Here is a 20,467-nt window from a genome sequence, read left to right on the forward strand (position 1 = left end):
GAAGTTTCAAAATGGAGCTTACAAAAAGGCTGAAAAATCAAAAATTTCTGCTTTCTCCACTGCGAAAAAACAATCCATTCAATAAAACAATTCACTCAAATTCATAATACTTTAATAAAAATTCGTAAAATATATTTTCAAAATGCATTACCACTTACTAAAAGTTATTTGAGAAGAAAATACTTTATCAAAAAATACTGCTTCAATATGTCTACGCTAACTGACAATTTTAAGTAAATATAAATTGTTTTTTGAAGACCATTTGTTAAGGCTATACTCCTGCTATTACGGACTTTAGCTTGTAGTCCCTTAGGAGTTCGTCAATCTTCTCTTCGCGGTAGTACACGACAAAATCAACCGGAGAAAGGCCCTCGAAGACACTGCAGACGCTTGGTTTGAGATTGTAGAAGTACAGTGGTTGCTTCCTGGCTGCAAAGTCCTGGGTTAGAAGGGATACCACAGTGGCTGCTGTGTAGTCTGCCCCGTAGACGTGGGAGCAGTCAATTACAATTGGGAGATTCTGTTTTCTTGAGTGTTTTGTCACGAGGTTTCGTACGTAGTCCACAGATGGGAAGATCAGGCAACGATCAGGCGTTATGATTATATACGGAATTCCTCCAGGGCTCTGAAAAATACATAATTTTGTTAAAAAAAAACTTCTTTCTGGTAAGAACAGGGTTGTCTGAAACTTACCACTAGGGATTCTACTGAAATCTTAGGCCTAGCTGCGTGGTAAAGGATGAAGACCATGTTTAGACCGACTCCTAGAAGAATACCCATTTCAAGGGGCAAAGCAAGGCACGCAATAAAGGTCCCAAGGCCAGGAATGAGATCGCTTTCTGTGGAAAAATTTACAGGAAATATAAACTCCTGATCTTCTCAAAGAATCCTCCTCAAATGTACTCACTTTTAGTCCTCCACATTGGCTTGACCACTTTAACTTCAACCATGAAGATCACAGCGGCGATGATCACAGCCGCTAAGGTAGCTTTAGGGATGTAGTAGAAGTAGGGAGTAAAGAACTGCAGTGCAAAGATCACCAGCAGGGATGTGTAGATGTTAGCCATTGGTGTCCTAACTCCGCTCGCATTGAATACAGCAGATCTCGACAAGCTACCAGTTCCTGGGAAGCCCTGAACGAAGGAATTGGCGATATTTCCAACGCCGATCGCAAGCAATTCCTGTGTAGCATCAACAGGTTTTCCATTTGCAAAAGCCTTGCAGATCGCAATGGTTTCCATCAGGGCGATTAGGGGGACAACAATTAAGCCTGATCCCATATCTGATACCATGTCTAGGAAGGACTGATCTGGGATCTCGAGGGTTTCATTGCCAGGAATGGAGAAAGGAGGAGCTTGGAATGTGGGTAAACCAGCTGGAACTTCACCAATCAACCGGAATGGAACCACAGATGACTGAAAAGAGTAACCTATTGCTCCACAGATGATCACGAGAATTGCATTGCGGGCTGTTCCTACAAGCCAGAGAGTTTTATTGATGATTTTATGTCTAGAAGACTTGAGCTCCTCATCAGCAGGGCCGATCTGTTAAAAAGAAACTGATTAGCTAGATTGCAAGAATTAGTTAGATTCCTCTGATCTCACCTTGATCGTGGCCAAGATCTTCATAATAAGGAGCACAGCAATGCAGGTAATTCCAAGAACGGTGTCCCATGGTCTAGTATTTTGGACTTCTGTAAAAATACTCCTCCATGTGGAGATGAATGTACTACCCTTGGCATTAATTCCAAGGATATCCTTAACTTGAGACGTGGCAATAATGAGGGCCACCGCAGATGTGAATCCAGAAGATACAGGACCAGAGACAAAGTCCACAAGGAAGCCCAGCCCAAAAATTCCCATTAGGAGTTCAATAATCCCCGTGATGAATGTGAGGAGTACAGCCTTTTGCCAGACTCCATCTGCAGCTTGGAAGGTCAGCAGAGAAGATATGGCTGATGGTCCCATTGGAACATCTTTGCAGCTACCCAGGAAGATGTACAGGAAGCACCCGAGGAATGAACCGTACAGCCCATAGGCAGCAGGGAGGCCAGCAATGCCAGCATAGGCTAGTGCCTGAGGGATCACAGTAAGACCCACTGTGATACCCGCAACGATATCGCCCATGGCGTCATTTGAATTATATCTAAAATAAAGATTTTTCACTTTAGATTTTCTTATTATGTTATTAAAAAAGTTATGAGTAAATTTTGGACAAAATCTTTTCTTTTTTACTGTCTAGTTTATAGTTCAATTTTTTTAGAATTGGAAAATCTTAGGATCTTGTAGAGACGGCTTTATGTTCTAAAATTCTTATTTAGTTGTACTAATTCCTACTTTTTCACAAAATCGACCGAAAGGGATAATTTGCTTTTTAAGTCTTCCAATCGCAAAATATAATATTTTTTTTATATAGTAAATGTATTCTGATATCTCTGTTATGAAGACAAAAAAAGTAGTACTAAATTTTTTAATAATAATAATAATAATTTAATATTTTGGCGCTACGTCCCATATAGGAACAGGGCCGGCCGCCCTATGTGATGTTGTTGTTCTCCTTGCGGAGAAGTAGTGGGCGGCCTTGCTATATACTACCACGTGTGGGCCATTTTACGGATAGGAGTGTATCAATCTCCTGATCCAACCGGTCAACGTGATCTAATTGCACGTTGGCGGATGGGGCGCGTTGCCGGGTTCTGTGTTCGAACCGGCGACCTTTGGATGCGCACTCAAGCGCTCTATCCACTGCACCCCAGGCCCACTCTAAATTTTTAGAACTGTTAAATTTTATAACGCTACTTTTTGTCTGAATCAAATGACTGAATGTGGAAATTATTGTCTTTTCTTTTTTTTGAAACGCAAAATATCGCTTTTAACTGCCAAATGTATCTCAGCATTAAAAAGTCATAAAAGTAGTATTAATTTTTTAGAACTCTTTCATCTTACAATTCTTTTACACAGAATGCTAAAAAAACTTTATTTTGCATGAATTTCAAGAAAAGCAATTAAATTATTTAAAAAAATCGACCCTTTAATTGCTTTTTTGAATCAAAATGTTTCTTTTATAATTAAAATAATTAAAATTGTGCAAAACTATTTAATTTCCTTTACTCTTTTAAATAATAAATTTCAATTAAAAACTTTGTAAAGGGTGTGAAGAAAACTAAATCAAGCAAAGCAAGGTCGGATCGGTCCAATTTCTCAAGAATTGGCATTTTCTCACACAAAACAACATTGTCACGTAAAAAAAATGAAATAAGGTAGGTCTGGAAAATTGAGAAATTATGCAAGAAACTCACTTTGGTAGCCAGGCGAGAATGGGAAGTCTCTTGTAGAGAACCTTCCGTGAAAGAGCACTCGTGGCTCGCCTCCGGCACCACATTTTAACATCCTCCAGGCTACGTTTCTGCTCTTTGCTGTCCGTTACTGTTTGAATAAAAAGAGAATAAAAGAATAGGTGAGCTCTGATTTATTGCTTGTGGGTGGAATGGGAGGGTTTCCCACCATAGCTCAAGGCCAGCAAATTCACTGTCACGGATCCGTATGCAATAAACGCCCCATTGTGCTGGCGATTTGTCTCGCCTGATCGTGCTAATGGGGCTCAACATTTTTATAAATAAATGAATTGATTGAATTGATTTATAAATCAGCGACAGGTGAGTTTGCGACACTTTTACACATCCAAGCCTCGTGTTGGGAAAGGTTACTCACGGATGAACTCGTTGGAGCCTTTGAGACCTCCATGGGGTTCCCCTTCTGTTGGAATTCTCACATCTAGGGTGCTACTGTCGAGGGCCTCATTAACATACGATCCATTCTCCCCGCTAAATTGATTGTGTGGCTTCATCCTGAGATGATCTGCTGATTGAAAAAGAAATCATTTAATAAACTGCACGTGGAAGTTATTAATCGGCATTAAAAGTAAAACATTAATTTTGCTAATTTTTCGCATTTGAAATGCAATGAGAATCAATTTGTTTCACTTTCAGCACCAATTTGTAGGAACAATATTAGATAATGAGGTATTTTGCGGTAAAGAATTTGTGGAATGTTACAATTAATATGTAATTATATACATTATGTTGTTTTACATAATTATATATAAATTAAAAATGTCTTTTAAAGAAAATTTAAGAACATGATAGAATGGGGAGATTTTTAATTATTAAGATTTAAAAATAAATTTAAAAAATAAAGGATTTTCTGGGGTGAAATTCTCAAAAATTGTAAGATGAATCAGGGAAAATCATGATCAATAAAAGAAAATTGTTTTAATTTGACAGATTTATCGTATAAACTTATTTAAAAGATTAGTTATCACTCAAGCATCTCCGTGATCGTTTTAGTTTCATTGAAAAATTATTCAAAGGACTAATAATCAGTGGAGACGCCTGGTCATATGATAATCTTGCATTTAAATATTGAATTAACATTTGAATTAACTTGCGTTATCTCATAGTCACGAGTATCTTTATGACGATTTATCCAGCTTATAAAAATTTCTGTATCATATAAAATATTCATAAAAATTATTTCCCTGCATAACTTTAAAAGAAATTACGAAATTCATGAAGAAATAAGCTTCAATTCTTTAAAGAATCGCCTCATAGAATTTTCCAGAGCAAAATAATAGCAGATCTTACGTTAAAAATTGTGAAGAAATTATAAATTTTAATAATTTTAATAATTTTAATTGATAACAACGCAATAGATTCCCTCCAAGAGCTTCAAGATGATTTTTACCTACTTTACCAGCTTCTTCAACAAGGCCGAGTTCAAGAAGAGCACACACAACATGAATTAATTAATATAAAAAAATTCTAACAAGAAAATCTGGAAAATTCTCCGCTGAAAGATGATCAAACATTCTTTCAAAGAACTAAAAAAGAGTGATTTGATAGTTTGTAATCGCATGGTGTTTAATGTAAAATTAAATTTTCATTCCCATGATAAGCAATTACAATTCATTACGTCTTGTGCACTACTGTTTGTTTTTAATTACTTCTGCAAAATCACCCAGCAATTTTCCCACTCAATTGTGACGCGTGCGAGATCAGGCACTCCATTCCATGCTAAAGAGTTCAACTTTATTTAATCTAATTGCTCGTGTTAATTAAATAGCGACAAGTGCTGGAAAATTGTGTTTGTTTTCACTCCAATTTGCTCCAGATGATCGCAAATTTGCTTTCATTTTATCATCCCGAAATATCTCTCCCCATGCTGTGCAAATAAATGTAAAAAAATATGATTTAAAGTGCTAATTTGTCAACAAGTTGTTGGTGCTCCATTCATCATCACTGAATTTGGCGCGTGGCCTCTGTCTTTATATGTAGCATGCGCACCCAAAAGAAATTAGAAGAGAAGTTCTTCTTCAAGTTTTATTTCAACACCGCACGTCTTCTTCCACCCCTCGCTATGTTTACAGCCCACCACCCCCTTTTTTCTCTCTCTCAAGACAATGCTACAGAGTCAATTTGTTTGCTGTGACAACACAAATCAACGAGGAGAGAGAGATGGCAAATTAAATCATCATACAATCATAAAATATTAAAAGGAGAGTCATATGACATGAATTAAGGCAATATTTAAGCGCAATGTGCTCCCAAGTAAAGGAATATATATATTTATGTACATGAGTGTTGAGAATAATATAAAAGCGTTATTGAGAGTAAGAGAGTTGCGCACACACAAGGATTTTCCAATAATTAAGCGACACAAGAACGATGAAAACAAGCACGTGATGCGAGAGATGATGCCAGTCATGTGATCGCGAAACCCATCGCTACTTAAAGAATCCCACACACAAGAATTTTGAGCCAAAAGAGAGCTGAGATATACTGGTTTTTTTGAATGATTCTCAGAACAAGTTATGTGCCATGAGGGCAAAAAAGTAAAGCCCAAAGGCAGCGCCCAAAAGATTAAAATTCGCCATGTCATAGAATTTTGTGGGCTAAAATAAGCTTAGCTAGCTTAAAAGTTGAGAGATTCTTAAGGTTTTTTTGGGAATGCTATGAAGTTCTTTTACAGATTTATGATGAAGATCTTAAGATATTTTTGTATGTTGGGGAAATTTTTAGGAAGGGCCACGTTCCCCTATAAATTATCAATTCATTACAATTCAATAAAGGTTTTTTTTTGTGTGAAAAGAAGCTCTCGTTGAATGACGTTTTGTGTTATTTTGAAGGTTTTTCGGGCTTATCAATCTATTATTTTGGAAGTTTTCTATATGTATTTACGATTTCTTAAATTAAAATTTAGCTGAAGTAGTCCGGAAAGAAATAGAGAATATCTGCTTTTAAGTATTTAGGCGTGAGAAAAATCTTTCTAGCTTCAAAAATGAAAATGTAATTATAAGGAACTACCCGGCGCCTCCATTTTAAATTTAAAAAATAACATAAAAATATATTTTTTAGCTTTTCTCACGCCTTAAAGCATAAAGAAAATCTTTTTGCATATTACGCACCTGAGTCTTGAGTCTCGCATTGAGATGGAGACGCCAGGTACTACCCGGCGCCTCCACTTATACTCAAAAAGTTAACTAGAAACACCAGTTAAGAATCCGAGTCTATTTTCTATTATTGAAAATACAAATAAAATCCTAAATCAAGCTAAAAATGCTAGGTTTTCTCTTTACGCCCTAATTTTAAGAGACCTTTCTTTTTCCCAAAGGTTTACAATATCAGTGACTTTTTGCAAATGCCATTCACTGCAAAACATTAATGGGTCATCGACCATTCCCCTAAATTGCTATTTAAGTGGATGTGCTTCAGCCTCCATTCCATTTTGAATAACACACTCTTTTGGGTTTGCCAGTGAAATTGCAAAAATGCTCACATGGCCAAAAAACCAGTCCTCCGCACACCGAAGAAATGGCCATTGAAATTGATTTATCATCTCACATCAACAAAGACTTGCTTCTGCAAAGAGGTGCCTCCAGTGATTTTGCATGAAAAATGCAAACTACTCTCAAACTAAACATGTGCGAAAGTTGCACAAAAAATTATCAGCTTAGAGTTGCTAAAACAGCTGGAAAAGCCCATGAGTGGCAAAATTTGCAACTTTTTTTGAGCACTCCCTCGCTGCAGACAGATATTTAGAAATGTTTTGAATATTATTAATTTGCGCGAATAGGAGCTTTTGAGAGAGAATCATGGAGAAAATAAATTGTGATTTAAAATAAAAAATATGAAATATTTTAAAGGCTTGTCTTGGCTTTAAACTTTAACGTTTTTTTTTTTATTTTTTGATATTTTTCTTAACAAAAATATTTAATTTTCGCAACTCTGACTAGTTTAAGCCTGAAAGCTTTAACAAATAGGATTTTTTTTAGTTCAAACGATTAGAGTATCTTTTAGTAAAACTTCGATTAAAATATAGTAAACGCTCGAATTTAAAAATTATAACTATAGAAAAGAAGCGTCTAAAAACGACGCCATCTTGTTTTTTCGCATTTAAATGATTTTTCATCCATATCTCCTTTTCTATTTGTTCAACTTTAGTAATCGTGGTGTCAAATGAAAGATCTTAAGTCATTCTAGCTTAGTACGAAAAAAAATTAAAGAAAAAAATCATAAAAACGTAATCGTCTAATATGAATCTAATTGTCCATTAAATCTAATCGATAGCCTTGTAATCTTTTCTTCAAGTGCTGAAAGAGAAGCATATAGACAAAAATATATTTCTTTACCACATTGGCAACAAAGTGTGCAAATATTATTCTCTTTTTTTGTGCTAAGAATCAGTTAGAATAAATTGAAGGTGATCCGAAATTGCTAGAATTTTGTCGAAATTACCTGTGCGAGATAAGCTCAGAAAAAAAACGTGAATGAATTGCCCCGGAATGATTTCTGTTTTGCAAAAGAAAAGATAAAGAAAAATGAGAAATATTTGTGAATTTTTATTATCATTCCTACATGTATCAATTAACACAAATTATCACGTGTTTCTCGGTATTTTTATGCACAATTTGTATGCCAAATATTTACATTGTCAATTTTTTTTTGTGTTTCGCAATGTGGGAAATATTTCGCAGCTCATTTGTAAGCTTAGTAGAGAATAAAATTATCTGTTTTTTGTTCAATAAAATGCGGTTGGACATAATGAAAGGAGATCGAGTGAAGTGCTACAAATAAATATAAAGTTCTGGGGATTGCCCATCGAACTCTGTGGGGACACGCATTGAAGCCAGGTGTGGGTGACTCAGATAGAAAACCCTGCTGCATTTAAAACCGATAAAACCTCTCACTTGAAGCTGACCAAATAAGATCCACATTTATACGCAATTACTTCAACTAAAATAAGAATTTCAAATGGAAATGTGTGATTTGCGTTTTTGCGGTGTAATCGGACACCTCCAACTATAAAGAAATCACCGTGAATTTAATGCTTTACTGACCACGCGGGCATGCTGACGCACAGGTCGTCATTTTGAAATTTTAATTGCATTTTCTACTCTCGAACTCGTTTCGTGAAATTTTTGCCGTCTATAGCCCCATAAGTATTTCGGTGTGGTATTTTTTCATTGAATTTCCTCGACATTGAGATGTAGGTATCTACAAAAAAAAAACAAATTGACCACCAGTCTCCTTGAGGACAACAAATCATACAATTCTGAATTTATTGCTCGTCGCGCACATGCAATATTGAATTTGGTGGAGCAATGATAAAATGAAATTACTTCCTGCACAGCACAGTAGAGGAATTCAATATCAGTCGAGGAAGACTTGTTAGAGGGAGGACCGCACAATCAATCTTTTTGGTTTCAAGTCAACCGTGAATATAGATTGTGTTGATTTCTACTAAAGAAACTCTCTTTTTCTCAGAATTGTTACTTATACTTGCGATAAGTTGCATAATTCACGTGATTCTTATAACGCTATATGTAATATCAAATAGCTTCGATGCACTCGGAAAAATTAAGACGTTGTTATAGAAAGAATTAAATCATTTTGAATATTTCGCGATGATTTTTTGTAAAGCCTAAATTCTTAAAGCTTTGAAATGTTTGAAATGTCTGTACGAAGGGAGTCCATGGAGCTCTATGGAATCTAGGAAATGGTTCTTATATCAATATCTGTCCGAAGTTCTGAAGAAAAAGAACATTGCTTAACTGATCATGCAAAGCTTTATAATTGTTGATTAAGATAGGAAGAAGCCTTAAAAAAGTTTGAAAATTAATATTTTTTAAATAAAATAAATTTTTTGATTTTTAAATTTTTTTAATTAAATTAATTAACTTTTTTTTTTTAAAAATCTTCCGAGTTTTTTTTACTATTAAAATTGAAAATGATTGTTCATCCTGTTCTTGTTTTGAAAACAAAATAAAATCAAGGGTTGGGAAATATACTATGCTAAGTTCTATAGAACTTTACATAGATTTCTAAACTCTTGAAATTCACTTAATGTGAATTTAAAACCTAATAAAAGGGATCTCAAGAAAACTCAAAATTCATTCTTTTGACAATCATATTGAAGGGAAAAACATCAAATGGAAGAAAAATGGAAGCAGCTCAAATGTTTCGTGGTATTAACACATTGAATTCTGAAATTAAAATTTTTTTGAAGAGAAAGAACGAATACGTTAATATGCTGGGCATCAATGAATCAAAAATGGACGGAAATTTGCTGAAGATACGGGTGGAGAGGGTTAACCAAGAAGGTGAGTATTTGTTTAATTTTTTATTCCATTTCTTAAAAAAATTGATTTTTTTTTATTTCCAAAAATACAATTGAATAAAGAATATCAAAATTGTTCGGAATTCGGTGAACGGGGGATGATTAAAATGGAATTGTTTGCATTCAGCGACGTTTTAAAAATGTTTATTTTCTTCTTCAAAAAAACATTTTTGAAAAAACTGAATTCCGAACAATTTTGACATAAGTTTGCACAGTCGAAAATCTTTCCCTCAACTGAATAAAGAATTTTACGACCGGGACATTGGATTTCTAAAAAAATCTAAATTAGAATTAAGAAATTTATTGACGAAATGTAAGTAAATTTTACCACGTTCTGTTGTAATAAAAACAATTATCAGATAATTAATATTTAAAAATAGATTTGTTTTAAATTTCTCAACAAATTCAATTTTTTCTGAAGGTCTTCTCAGAATGATCTATTTAATTTACTCTAGAAAAATCACGTTCTTTTGGGTCTTTTAAGTTAATTAAAATACTTGCAGTTTATTGCAATATTTTTATGACTTTGTCACAGAAATAAATTAAAATATTTGCTCTTATTCATTTTATTTGATTGAATTTAATTAAAATTAACCATTAAAATTTTATCTCATAAACTTACAAAAATATTAACCTTCGTGTTGCCCTAAAAATTTGCAAATCTCAACACCAAGAAGCCTTAGAACTTCTTTGAATAGTATTTGCATGGTAAGAAGATAAGAACGCCAAATATATGAATATTTTTTTTTATCAAGAAAAACAGGAAATAAACAAGGAAATAGGTCGAGGAGCGCTAATATTTGGAAGTTAAAGCTTTCAGTCAATGAAATGTCTCAAGAATTTCCGTGTTCTCTTGTTCTCAAATTCTGAATTGCCCCCAAGATTTGTCTTATCTCTTCTTTTTTTTACAGCTCACGTGAGCTTGTGAGCTGTAAATTCTACGGAATCCCATTGTTTCCCGAAGTGTCATGACTATTTGGCAACCTTTTCTTGGAATTTTCTCTGCCTGGAAAGTTCACGAACACTTTAATCCTTGGCTTAGATTCACCCTCATTTCAATGCTGCGTAAAGGCTCAAGAAGTGATTGGAGTATTTTCTCTGAGTGTATGCAAATGAAAAGAGAACTTTAAGCTAAGCAAAAATTGAGGACACATTTTTTTTAAACAAAATGTGCTTTTCCTCGCCATTTAATTTTTCTTTATTAGGTGAAGGTTTTGCAATGCTTAATCCTGACGACTTTCCCACCGAGGCTACGTCGTGATTTGCATGACTCGTTTTTTTTTGTGAAAGTTAAAAATTTATCACAGAACGACCTATTTAAATTAGGCCATTTGCAAGACGTCCAAGTGGTCAATAGAAGAAATTCACCTTCCTACAGGTGCACAAAATTTATTACAATCATTTCCTTATCATGCAAAACAGAGAGTGAAGGTACTCACGCGTCGATCTTTCTGAGTATACGAGAGGTCCATGGGAGGGTTTTTTGAACTCTCAGTGCGTGTGGTGTAATTTTGATGAATGAAGAAAAAAACCAGAGCAAATTGTCGAGCAAAAAACGCTCCAAGGATAGGCAATTAATTGCTGCGGTGAAATAAATTTGTATAAATGAAATCAACTCGTATAGTTCTCTAAAAAAGTACTATGCAGTCGTGAGACTTGGATGTCAAGTTCAATGCTGTGCATTTGATCACACGCTCACGAGCACGCTAGACGCGTCACATGTTGCACCCAACTCCACAGGCAGCACACTAAAAGGCGACCCAGTGGCAATAAAATGCAATATATGAGTGAATTTCCATGAAAAGTGGACAAGTTTTCATTTTTAACATACCTTTCTGACTAAACGGGAGGGTCTTGTGGAAATTTTCCGGTGTGTGTTGATTCGATAAACGAGTTAAATGACTTATGATTTATATTTGAAATTGTTATTGAGTTTTAATTAGAAAAATATGTTTAATGGATGTAAAAGTGCCGTATTTTGTCATTTGTCACCGGTAATGTGGCCTTAAGACATTATGTCTTAAGATTGCATTCAATTTATGCAACAGGTGGCGCTAGTTTAGCAAGGACATCTTTCTTTTCTGAATATTTTTGGGATAAAATTTTTATATATTTTAATTCAAAACGGAAGCAGTCAATTGAATCACGTTAAGCATCAATGGAATTCCATTTTAATCGCCGCAGCTTTAAAATTCAAGACTTCAACACCTAGTCAAAGAAATAAATAGTTCAAAGTTAAAATCTCAAAAAAAATCAATTGAAATTTCGAAATGCTTCATGCAAAATTAAATACTTCCACCCCTCTATATAAAATTTAATCATTTCCCATTCGACTAGACTCAATTATCTCTTTCGCAAAAATATAGCTCCATGTGTTCCGTGAAATTGTAATTGAGTTGGATTACAAAATTCTTTCATTTTTGCTGATGTTGACTATTTTTGTGATGTTTTGCTTTGCCGCAAAGTGAGAATAAACATTTGGGTACAAAGCATATTGCTTTCAGTATAAACAAATAAACCAAGCTCATCAGCAAAATTTTATGCTTCTGATTCACATCAACTGATTTGCAAAGTGGAGCTTTTTTTATATACATTTAGTGTGCATGATTAAATAAAATATGGAGCTTTATGGAGTTAAAGTAAATTATACATTTTCCTCCTATAAATTTTCATAATTTACACGCATTTAATTGCTGGATTAGATTTAGAACGGGGTGACATTAAACCGGTGCTTTTTTTCTCTATTACATCAGAGTTGCAGCATCTTTTGAACCTAGATGAGAGATCTTAAGAAACTTTTAAGATGTTTTTTTTTTTATTTTAAAGTGATTTTGTATAAGAAATTTTCTCACGGTTAAACAGTTTGGAAAAAGCTAGATACTGACTAATTTAACCTAATTTCACAAAGTTTTTGTAGAGAATAGCGTGTATAAAATAGGTTGTCTATCTCCTAACAAGACAAATAGTAAAACCGGCAAAAATTATGCTTGTTGAAATTCCGGAAGTGGCGTTATTGCTGCTAATTGAGTCATAGAATAAAAAAAGAACTTTATAAAAACCGCAGAAAAACTACTACACTGTATCGTAGTACTATTAGTCATAATGAGTCAGTTTTTCATCTTTCTTTGGTAGGTACACAAAATGTAAGGAAAAAGTCTAAGAACCGTTTTTAATGCCAGCAATAAAGTAATTATTTAATGAAGCGTTGTTTACAAGCATTAAGGTCTAATTACTCCACGTTTAAGAAATTAACAAATAAATTAGCGATAAGGATTTATTGTTTGAGTAGTCAAAATAACAACACAAAAACAACTTAAACTTATCTAGCGATGCTTCGATTTTTTTTCGTAGTTCTCAGATTTACAAATAGGCGATTTATTGTTTTCTCTGAGTTTTTTTCTTTAAAGTTTTTTATCTTAAGTATGTACATCCTATTCTTATCATTGAATTTAAAAATTTTCCTTCATAACTTTATCTATTTTTTTCTCTTTTTATTCTCTGAAACAATTTGTGTCTTCTTGTTTGTCTTTTCGCATAAAATTCATGGAAATCTTTCCATTAATAATAAAATTCACCTTCTTGGAAAACATCCGTGACAAACTTTTTTTTTATCTTTATCTTCAATCTACCCAAAGTGCCTTCGCCTTTGCGTTTCTCAACTCACCTTGGCAATGAAAAGTTAATCGACTTTTTCTACATGCGGTGCAAGTTTTTTGGCGCTTTGCTTTCGAGTGTTTTTTTTTCTCTTCGATCAACCACAAAGTATAAATCACAGAAAAAGTGATCAGCGGAAGTACTGCGAAAGATGCTTGGATCGACAGACACCCAGAGTTGTCAACCGTGTCCTTAATACCATTTTCGCGACAAGCCTTTCAAGGTGAAATTGCTGAATTTCTTTGCACTGAAACTGCTCTCATTGAGGCAAAAGTGCAAATTTGCAAATTACGCTGTGGCGATCAGTTAATTGGAAACTGCTTGTGTGCTCTTTTTTTTCGAGCGCAGCGGGGTCGGTGGTCTGGATGGTGCGGAAACTCGGAAGTAGCAATCAAATGCTCTTGAGAAATTTTCTCAACACTTTTTTTTTGTAGAGCTGCGTGCTGGAAAAGTTGTCACCATTTCCGGTGGACGACACACAAATTCCCAAGACGTTCTGCACATTGCACGGCACATTTTTTTTACCCACATAAGTGAGCTACTGTATGGGATTTTCAGTGCAGACTGCACACACCGTGACGCGCGCTAAAGTGGTGTGGAAAATTTTTGCATTCTAAGAGACACAATTTCCCACCTTTACAGGGGCAATAAAAAGAAACATTCCATGTGACTTTTCACATAAATACAGTGACCGTCTTTCCCGGTTTTGCCCAGAAGTTTGTTTGTAGAGTAGACTATACGATTGCCGGAGTATTTGCAAATATTTATTTCATCGGCAGTTAATGAGGAAAAGCATGTGATTTGCGGGTGAAAATAAAAATAAAATGAAAAATGATGATTAAGGTGTTTGTCCATTGCACCCCAATATTTACACAAATTCTCCACATTCCATTTGCACTAATGAAATCATGTGCTTCCCATTGAATTTTATATGAAAGAATATCTCACTGTAGTTTATGGGAGCAAAGGTTCTTCTACTCGACTTGAATTTGCACTAGTTCTATTGCATAATTTTCTTTTTTTTTTAACATCTTAAAGAATTTTCTGAGAATTTCTATTACTTAATATTATACTTTAAAATCTTTTTTATTTAATTAAATAAATTATATGAAATTGTTAATTCTAAGAAGTTACTTATAAAATTAAACGCTGAAATATTGAGGTATCGACGCTTTAAACTGGGGTCGTTTACTTAGCCCATAAATGCTAAAAATTCTAGGAAATAAAATTTCTTATTTCGAATACCCACAATTTTGGTTTAAAAAACCCTTTTAATTAACAGATTTTTTTGAAATAGAATTTTATCTTTGACGATTTTTCCTAAATCCTGAATTTAAAGGAACTTTTACGAGTTTTTAAAATCTATACTTTTAGATCTAGCCAAGATCTAGCTTCCCTTACTTTTCTAAGTTGCAAATAGTTGTAAATAAAAATAACTTTAAAATTATTAATGATTCGGGAATAAATTTTACAGTTTGGTATAGTTCTTTGGGGAGATTTCTTGTATAAGTTAAAGACTTTTCTAAAAATCGTAAAAAATCAAAGTTTGTAAGATTCTTTTTATTTTGCATATTATCGTAATATAAAAGTTCTAAAGTCAAATTTTGCATTAAAAATATGTTCATTTCACACAATTCTATCTAAACAAAAATTTTAATATAAATTTTCCTGAAAAATACAAAAATCTTTTCAAAAAATAAAAAAAAATCACAATTGATTTAAAAATAATTCCTAAATCACGATTATCCTTATCTTAATCTTTAATCTATGATTTGCCATAATCTCTATTGCGCTCTAGAAAATCGCATAAAAACTATGAACTAAAACGCATCGCTTTTTTTTACAACAAATTATGTCGAACACACTGAAAATTCTTCATGCTTAACGATGGGAAAAAAGCTTCGAAGGGAAGCATAAAATCTGTCCCAATTTCCTTGATATTTTTACCACAAAATCACCTTCTTTTGCAACCTCAAACCCACACTGATTCTCATTTGATCTCATATGCAGAATTATTATATTAAATTAACCACGATTTTTAGCAACTTTTTCTCAAAACTCTGCGGGAGGTAGAATAAAAACGAGTGCAACAAGTGAATTATTGCGAAAAGAATTTAAATTGAGAACACACCTGTTTCTGTTTCTGTAACACTTAAACTTTTTTTTGTCTAAAAGGCACTTTTATGATTTTTTTTAATTCACAAAACTCTTATAAAAGACCGGAGAGCACTTGGAAGCATCCGTGTTGCTTTCTCGGGCTTTTATCAGCAACTGAAGCACGAGAGTCGCGACTTGGACTGAGAGCCTCGCTGCTTATGGTGGAGGAATTCACGACGGTGAGTCTGAAGAGTGTTGAGCTCTGTGTTGTGTGTTTTGGCATTTAGGAGGGGTTCGTGTAGACTTATGGGAATTCCCCATGTAGTATGGGTATACACCTCCCACCCCGTGTGCCCGGAATTTTCGTCAAAACCCCCAACATTTATGCCACTGCATTTTCAGGTAGATTTTCACTGGAAAAACATCATCGCAGAGCATATTTTACATTAGTTTGCAAAATTTCAAATAATTCCCCACACAAGTGGAGCAATTTTTCACACAACACGCCATCCAATTGAGACAATTTAGAAGACAGCAGAATTGGAGGCTTTTGGAATTGAATTAGAAAAATGTTTTGGGATGATTTTTGGCACGCATTTCATATTAGATTTGAGAGTCATTTCAATTTAGTGGAGTTCATGAAGATCCATTATTTGATTCGATTTCCCGCACATTTGTCCACGCGCTTTGAAGCAATATTTGTGAGTTACGACCATTCTGATTTATTTCTCCATTTGAGGTTCTTGTGTTCTTGCGTTTAAGGCTTTGATTTTGCTATATAGCTATATGAAAAGCATAACCATGGCTTTTCATCTTGAATATGTAACCTTGGCTCCTTACAAACAATGCTGTAAAAGGCTTTAAAGTTTTATTTATGCCATTAAAGATAATTTCTTTTATGAACGAAAAGTGAATAGAAAACATTTTCAAGGAGAAATGGGGCAATTATGGGAGGTTTTTTTAGGGGTGGTTGGGGTACGGGATTTCTTGAGATTGATTCCATTTAAAGAAAAATTAATCATTAAACTTTTTTCGCTGTTTGAATGATTAGAATGTTGCTTGACTTTCAAAAAATTGGGAAAATAAAAAGTTTGAGAAGTTTTTTGTATGACCTGGCGCCTCCATTGCAATGATAGTAGTATATTCTGAACGGAAATGGAGACGTCTGGTAGTATTTCTTTAATTAAATAAATAACTGAATGTAAAAAACTACCAGGCGTCTCCATCAGTTCAATAAAGGCTAGACCTTGCAATGGAGGCGCCTGGTCTTAAACTACTTAAAATGATGTTTTTAGTGTAATAACCAGGCGCCTCCACTGCAATATCTAGACTTTTGTAAACTGAAACAGAGACAAAAATCAGAATTATTGAAAAATATTAAATTAGTCACATTTAATTGAGGTTCTTTTAAATCGATTAAATGAAAATTATCTTACAAAGTTCTTAACCTTGAAAATTTTATTGGGCACTGAATGAATATTTTTTTTCTTCAAAAAGACAATATATTTTAGTCTCACGTAATAGTGTAAAATACCTGACAATGAGGTGCCAATTGTCATAGCCAGGTACTACGATTCAGACTTATGGGGTGGGTCCGTCCGTACGACCCCATGGCCCACGAGTAACTGAGCCAACCGTACTAGGGTGGTTGGGAGAGAGAGTCACCTTAAGACTCCCGCCAACCCCACACACATAAGCCAATCTGTCCTATACCATGACAGTTAGTACCAGCGGTACTACATTCGGCCATTCCTGACTTTTGTGACGTCCTCGGCACAAGCTAGGAAAAGCAAGACAGATTGACCGAATTTTCCCGTGATCTTCGACCAGTATACTTCGCAATGAATGCGATAACAACTGCGGTCCTTTGTATAGAGTACAAGTCTGTATTAGACAACAACTCTTTGCACAAACTGAAGATCATATCAAAATGTTCCAGTGGAACCTCTTCCGACCAGTATACTTCGCAAGGAATGCGATAACAACTGGGTTCATGTGTTCTAGAGTGCAAGCCCGGCACAGTGGACAACAACTCTATAGACAACTAGAAGAATATATCAAATTGTTCCTAATGGAACCGTACCTGGTAGTCCAAGTACACAAGGGTTCTGTTTGATTTAGTACGCCAGTGCACATGACACAAAATCATCACACCCATGAACCTACAGAAGGTTCTCTCAACACAGCTTTCGCCATGTTACTTGTTTCTCATGGAACATATGTCTAGACTTAGCTTACCCAGTTCCAGGAACCGTAAGCTCGTTCCATAGAGACTAGTGTCTCCGAGAAACCATTCGCCGTATGACTATCAAGAACCTTGGACCTTGCCCTTGGATTGATGTTAATCAATACGACATTTCAGGTTTTCAACGTAACAGGCCCACCATGCAAGCATGATGCCTCTCCGCGAAAACCTCGTCATGCTTTATCTACACCAGTATCATTTACTCACAGACTCATGAATCTCTATATCATCTAATCAACGAAGACTCATGAATGTTGTCTTTAGTATTAACTGGTTGCATGACCTGAATGTCTTGTCTAGCTTACAATGCGTCCATTGATCGCCCAGACCTACATTCCTATTCATCCATTCTACCATATCTATTGGGACATCAAGTTGATACCTTGCTACATCATAATGGTTCTATGGATGTTTGAAGAGCTAGTTTATCACAGTATTACTACTGATCACATAAACAGAGTGAATCGCTCTTCCATATGCACAGGCACACTTCTCTTCTCCTGATACCTTACTATGCGAAACTATAACCTCAGAGAACTTCCTTTCGCCCAGGTATCCAATGTTTTAGTAAACCTATTCCGAAGAGAAATACTACTCTTAACCTGTTCTCAAACGACCAAATTCCTCAAATTCCTCAACTCTTCCCCCTTTTTTTTTTAAGAGGAGTCCCAGTTGATCCCCTGAACAATTCCTTAGAATCCGTTCAACTTGCTCAACTCTTCCTTTGAGCCATCCATTACTCCTATTTGAGTTCCCATCGCTATTGAAAATTTCAAGTCCCTTCAATTTCTTTTAATAAAAATTCTAATATTTATTCCTATTTCAACTACTTTAGAATTTTATTAAATTTTCATCTTCACAGAAATTTCCTTCTATTTTCAACGTCATGAAAATTTCACCTTCATGAAAATTCAATTTTATTTTCATTACATGACAATTTCACATCATTTTCAGAAAATTTCAATTAATTTCATTTACTTGAAACTTTCATTTTCATTGCTTGAAAGTTTTAACTCATTTTCCATTCTAGAAAATTTCAATCCATTTTCTTTTTCATGGAAAATTTCAATACATATTCTTTCAAGAAAATTACTGTCCAATGAAATTTCTGTTCAATACGCGACTGAAAGGAAACTTGCAATTTATTTTACGTTGCATAAGAATTCAACCAATAATTATATAACGTTTGAAATTTTCATTTTTTTTTTCAACTTTTAAAAATTTTCCTGAAAATTTCAACACATTGGTTCCTTATAATTCTTGTGCAACTCAAAACCCCTTTTTTTCAATCGGGTTCCATCTAGAATATGATTTCCCACACCATCTTACAACTGCAACTATCTCAAAATCAGGAATAAATAAACCTTTCTTTCTTTTGTTTTTAAATTTTATTCCATTAATAGCTGTAAGGAAATCTCGTTATTAAATTCTCTTAATCGACTAACACATGTTTACATATAAACATAAAATTCAACATTAAGAGAATAACAGGGGGTTGAAAAGCGCTTTTCAGGGTTAAATTTTGGCATATATGTACATCAATTATAATTAATCGGAGAATACCACTCTCCTACCAAGAGAAAATACTTGCTATTTTCCTTCTCATTTATTTTCATGCATTTGGTGCATGCATCTCTTCGCCGCATCCTGCTCAGCGTGTCAGGCTCGCTATGCGATGCAGGCCCTGTTGGTGTGAGTGTGTGTGTGTGTTGCTCTCTGGTCGCTCAATGCCGTCACTCGCTGCTGCGCTCCTCGCTGCTACTCACACATACACGCGTACCATCCATGCGCGCGCCGCTCTAGCACACGCACACACAACAAAGTGCCGTTAAACAGCACACACATTGTTCTCTTTTCCACTCACGCCACGTTTTTGCGCATTGAAATTACGCCCGAAAATGTCAAAATTTTCCACAAACGGTCAGTTTTCCGCGACTGACGCGTTTTCTACATGCAAAGGAAAACACTACACGAATTCCCATACCACGAAAAAGCCCCGCGAAGGACTTTTTTCCCCTCAATTTCGCGACAAACACGCCACGACATGTCAAAATGTCACACATTTTCTCGCGATTTTCAACGAGTTTTCCACCGAACGCGGCGCTTTTCCCGACCGGAAAACTATGAACGGCACTTACGGGTGCCCTAACGCGGATTTTTCACGCCACAAAAGTCCCAAACGGTGGACTTTTTCCGCGAATTCCACACGGTGACGTCAAAGTGACGCCATGGAATTTTTCACTCGCGTATTTCCGCACGAATTTTACGTACACGCACTTTTCCACTTCCGCGAACGAGTATTGGGCTAATCCCACTTCTGAATTGTAAAATACCTGACAATGAGGTGCCAATTGTCATAGCCAGGTACTACGATTCAGACTTATGGGGTGGGTCCGTCCGTACGACCCCATGGCCCACGAGTAACTGAGCCAACCGTACTAGGGTGGTTGGGAGAGAGAGTCACCTTAAGACTCCCGCCAACCCCACACACATAAGCCAATCTGTCCTATACCATGACAGTTAGTACCAGCGGTACTACAATAGTAAAAGGTTTCTACGAATGTGGGTGTTGTTTTGCGGTTCTGGGGACTTCCCAATTCAGGCAGTCTCTTGTGCTTGTGGTCATTTCAGAATATCTCCATGCACTTTAAATGGCATAAATGAATGAAGAATAAAAGACAATAAAACGTAAGAAAATTTCTAAAGAAAAGTAAAATCTTTACAATAAAAGAAATCAACATTTCTGCATTCATTGTGGCAGTTGAAACTTGAAAGAAATTGACAAAATTAACCAGTT

At 35.1% G+C, this 20,467-nt stretch overlaps 1 protein-coding gene across 4 annotated transcripts; it reads right to left on the bottom strand.

Moving 5' to 3' along the window:
• Window positions 1-98: 98 nt before the first annotated feature.
• LOC129787235 (sodium-independent sulfate anion transporter-like) lies at window positions 99-19,275 on the bottom strand. 4 transcript variants are annotated; one of them, XM_055822645.1, is made up of 7 exons: window positions 19,258-19,275; window positions 3,711-3,860; window positions 3,299-3,425; window positions 1,605-2,145; window positions 908-1,544; window positions 694-839; window positions 99-625 (listed from the first exon to the last, which is right to left on the bottom strand). In XM_055822645.1, the coding sequence occupies exons 2-7, from the start codon at window positions 3,844-3,846 to the stop codon at window positions 272-274; spliced, it is 1,941 nt and encodes a 646-aa protein (XP_055678620.1). In that variant the 5' UTR covers window positions 3,847-3,860; window positions 19,258-19,275; the 3' UTR covers window positions 99-271. The 4 variants fall into 4 exon arrangements, with proteins under 4 accessions (XP_055678620.1, XP_055678617.1, XP_055678618.1 ...); XM_055822642.1 differs by lacking the exon at window positions 19,258-19,275 and adding an exon at window positions 15,460-15,616 and having other exon boundaries at window positions 3,711-3,857; XM_055822643.1 differs by lacking the exon at window positions 19,258-19,275 and adding an exon at window positions 15,460-15,616.
• Between the last annotated feature and the right edge of the window lie 1,192 nt (window positions 19,276-20,467).

The sequence above is a fragment of the Lutzomyia longipalpis genome, chromosome 1 (genome assembly GCF_024334085.1).
Source record: "Lutzomyia longipalpis isolate SR_M1_2022 chromosome 1, ASM2433408v1".
Lineage (NCBI taxonomy): Eukaryota > Metazoa > Arthropoda > Insecta > Diptera > Psychodidae > Lutzomyia > Lutzomyia longipalpis.

Excerpts from the sequence above, each read along its gene's own strand:
- LOC129787235 (XM_055822645.1), bottom strand. The coding sequence starts at position 3,846 with ATGAAGCCACACAATCAATTTAGCGGGGAGAATGGATCGTATGTTAAT. Across the intron at positions 2,146-3,298 it reads ATTCTCGCCTGGCTACCAAA|ATATAATTCAAATGACGCCA; the intron begins GTGAGTTTCTTG and ends TCTTTATTTTAG. Across the intron at positions 626-693 it reads TTTCAGTAGAATCCCTAGTG|AGCCCTGGAGGAATTCCGTA; the intron begins GTAAGTTTCAGA and ends TGTATTTTTCAG.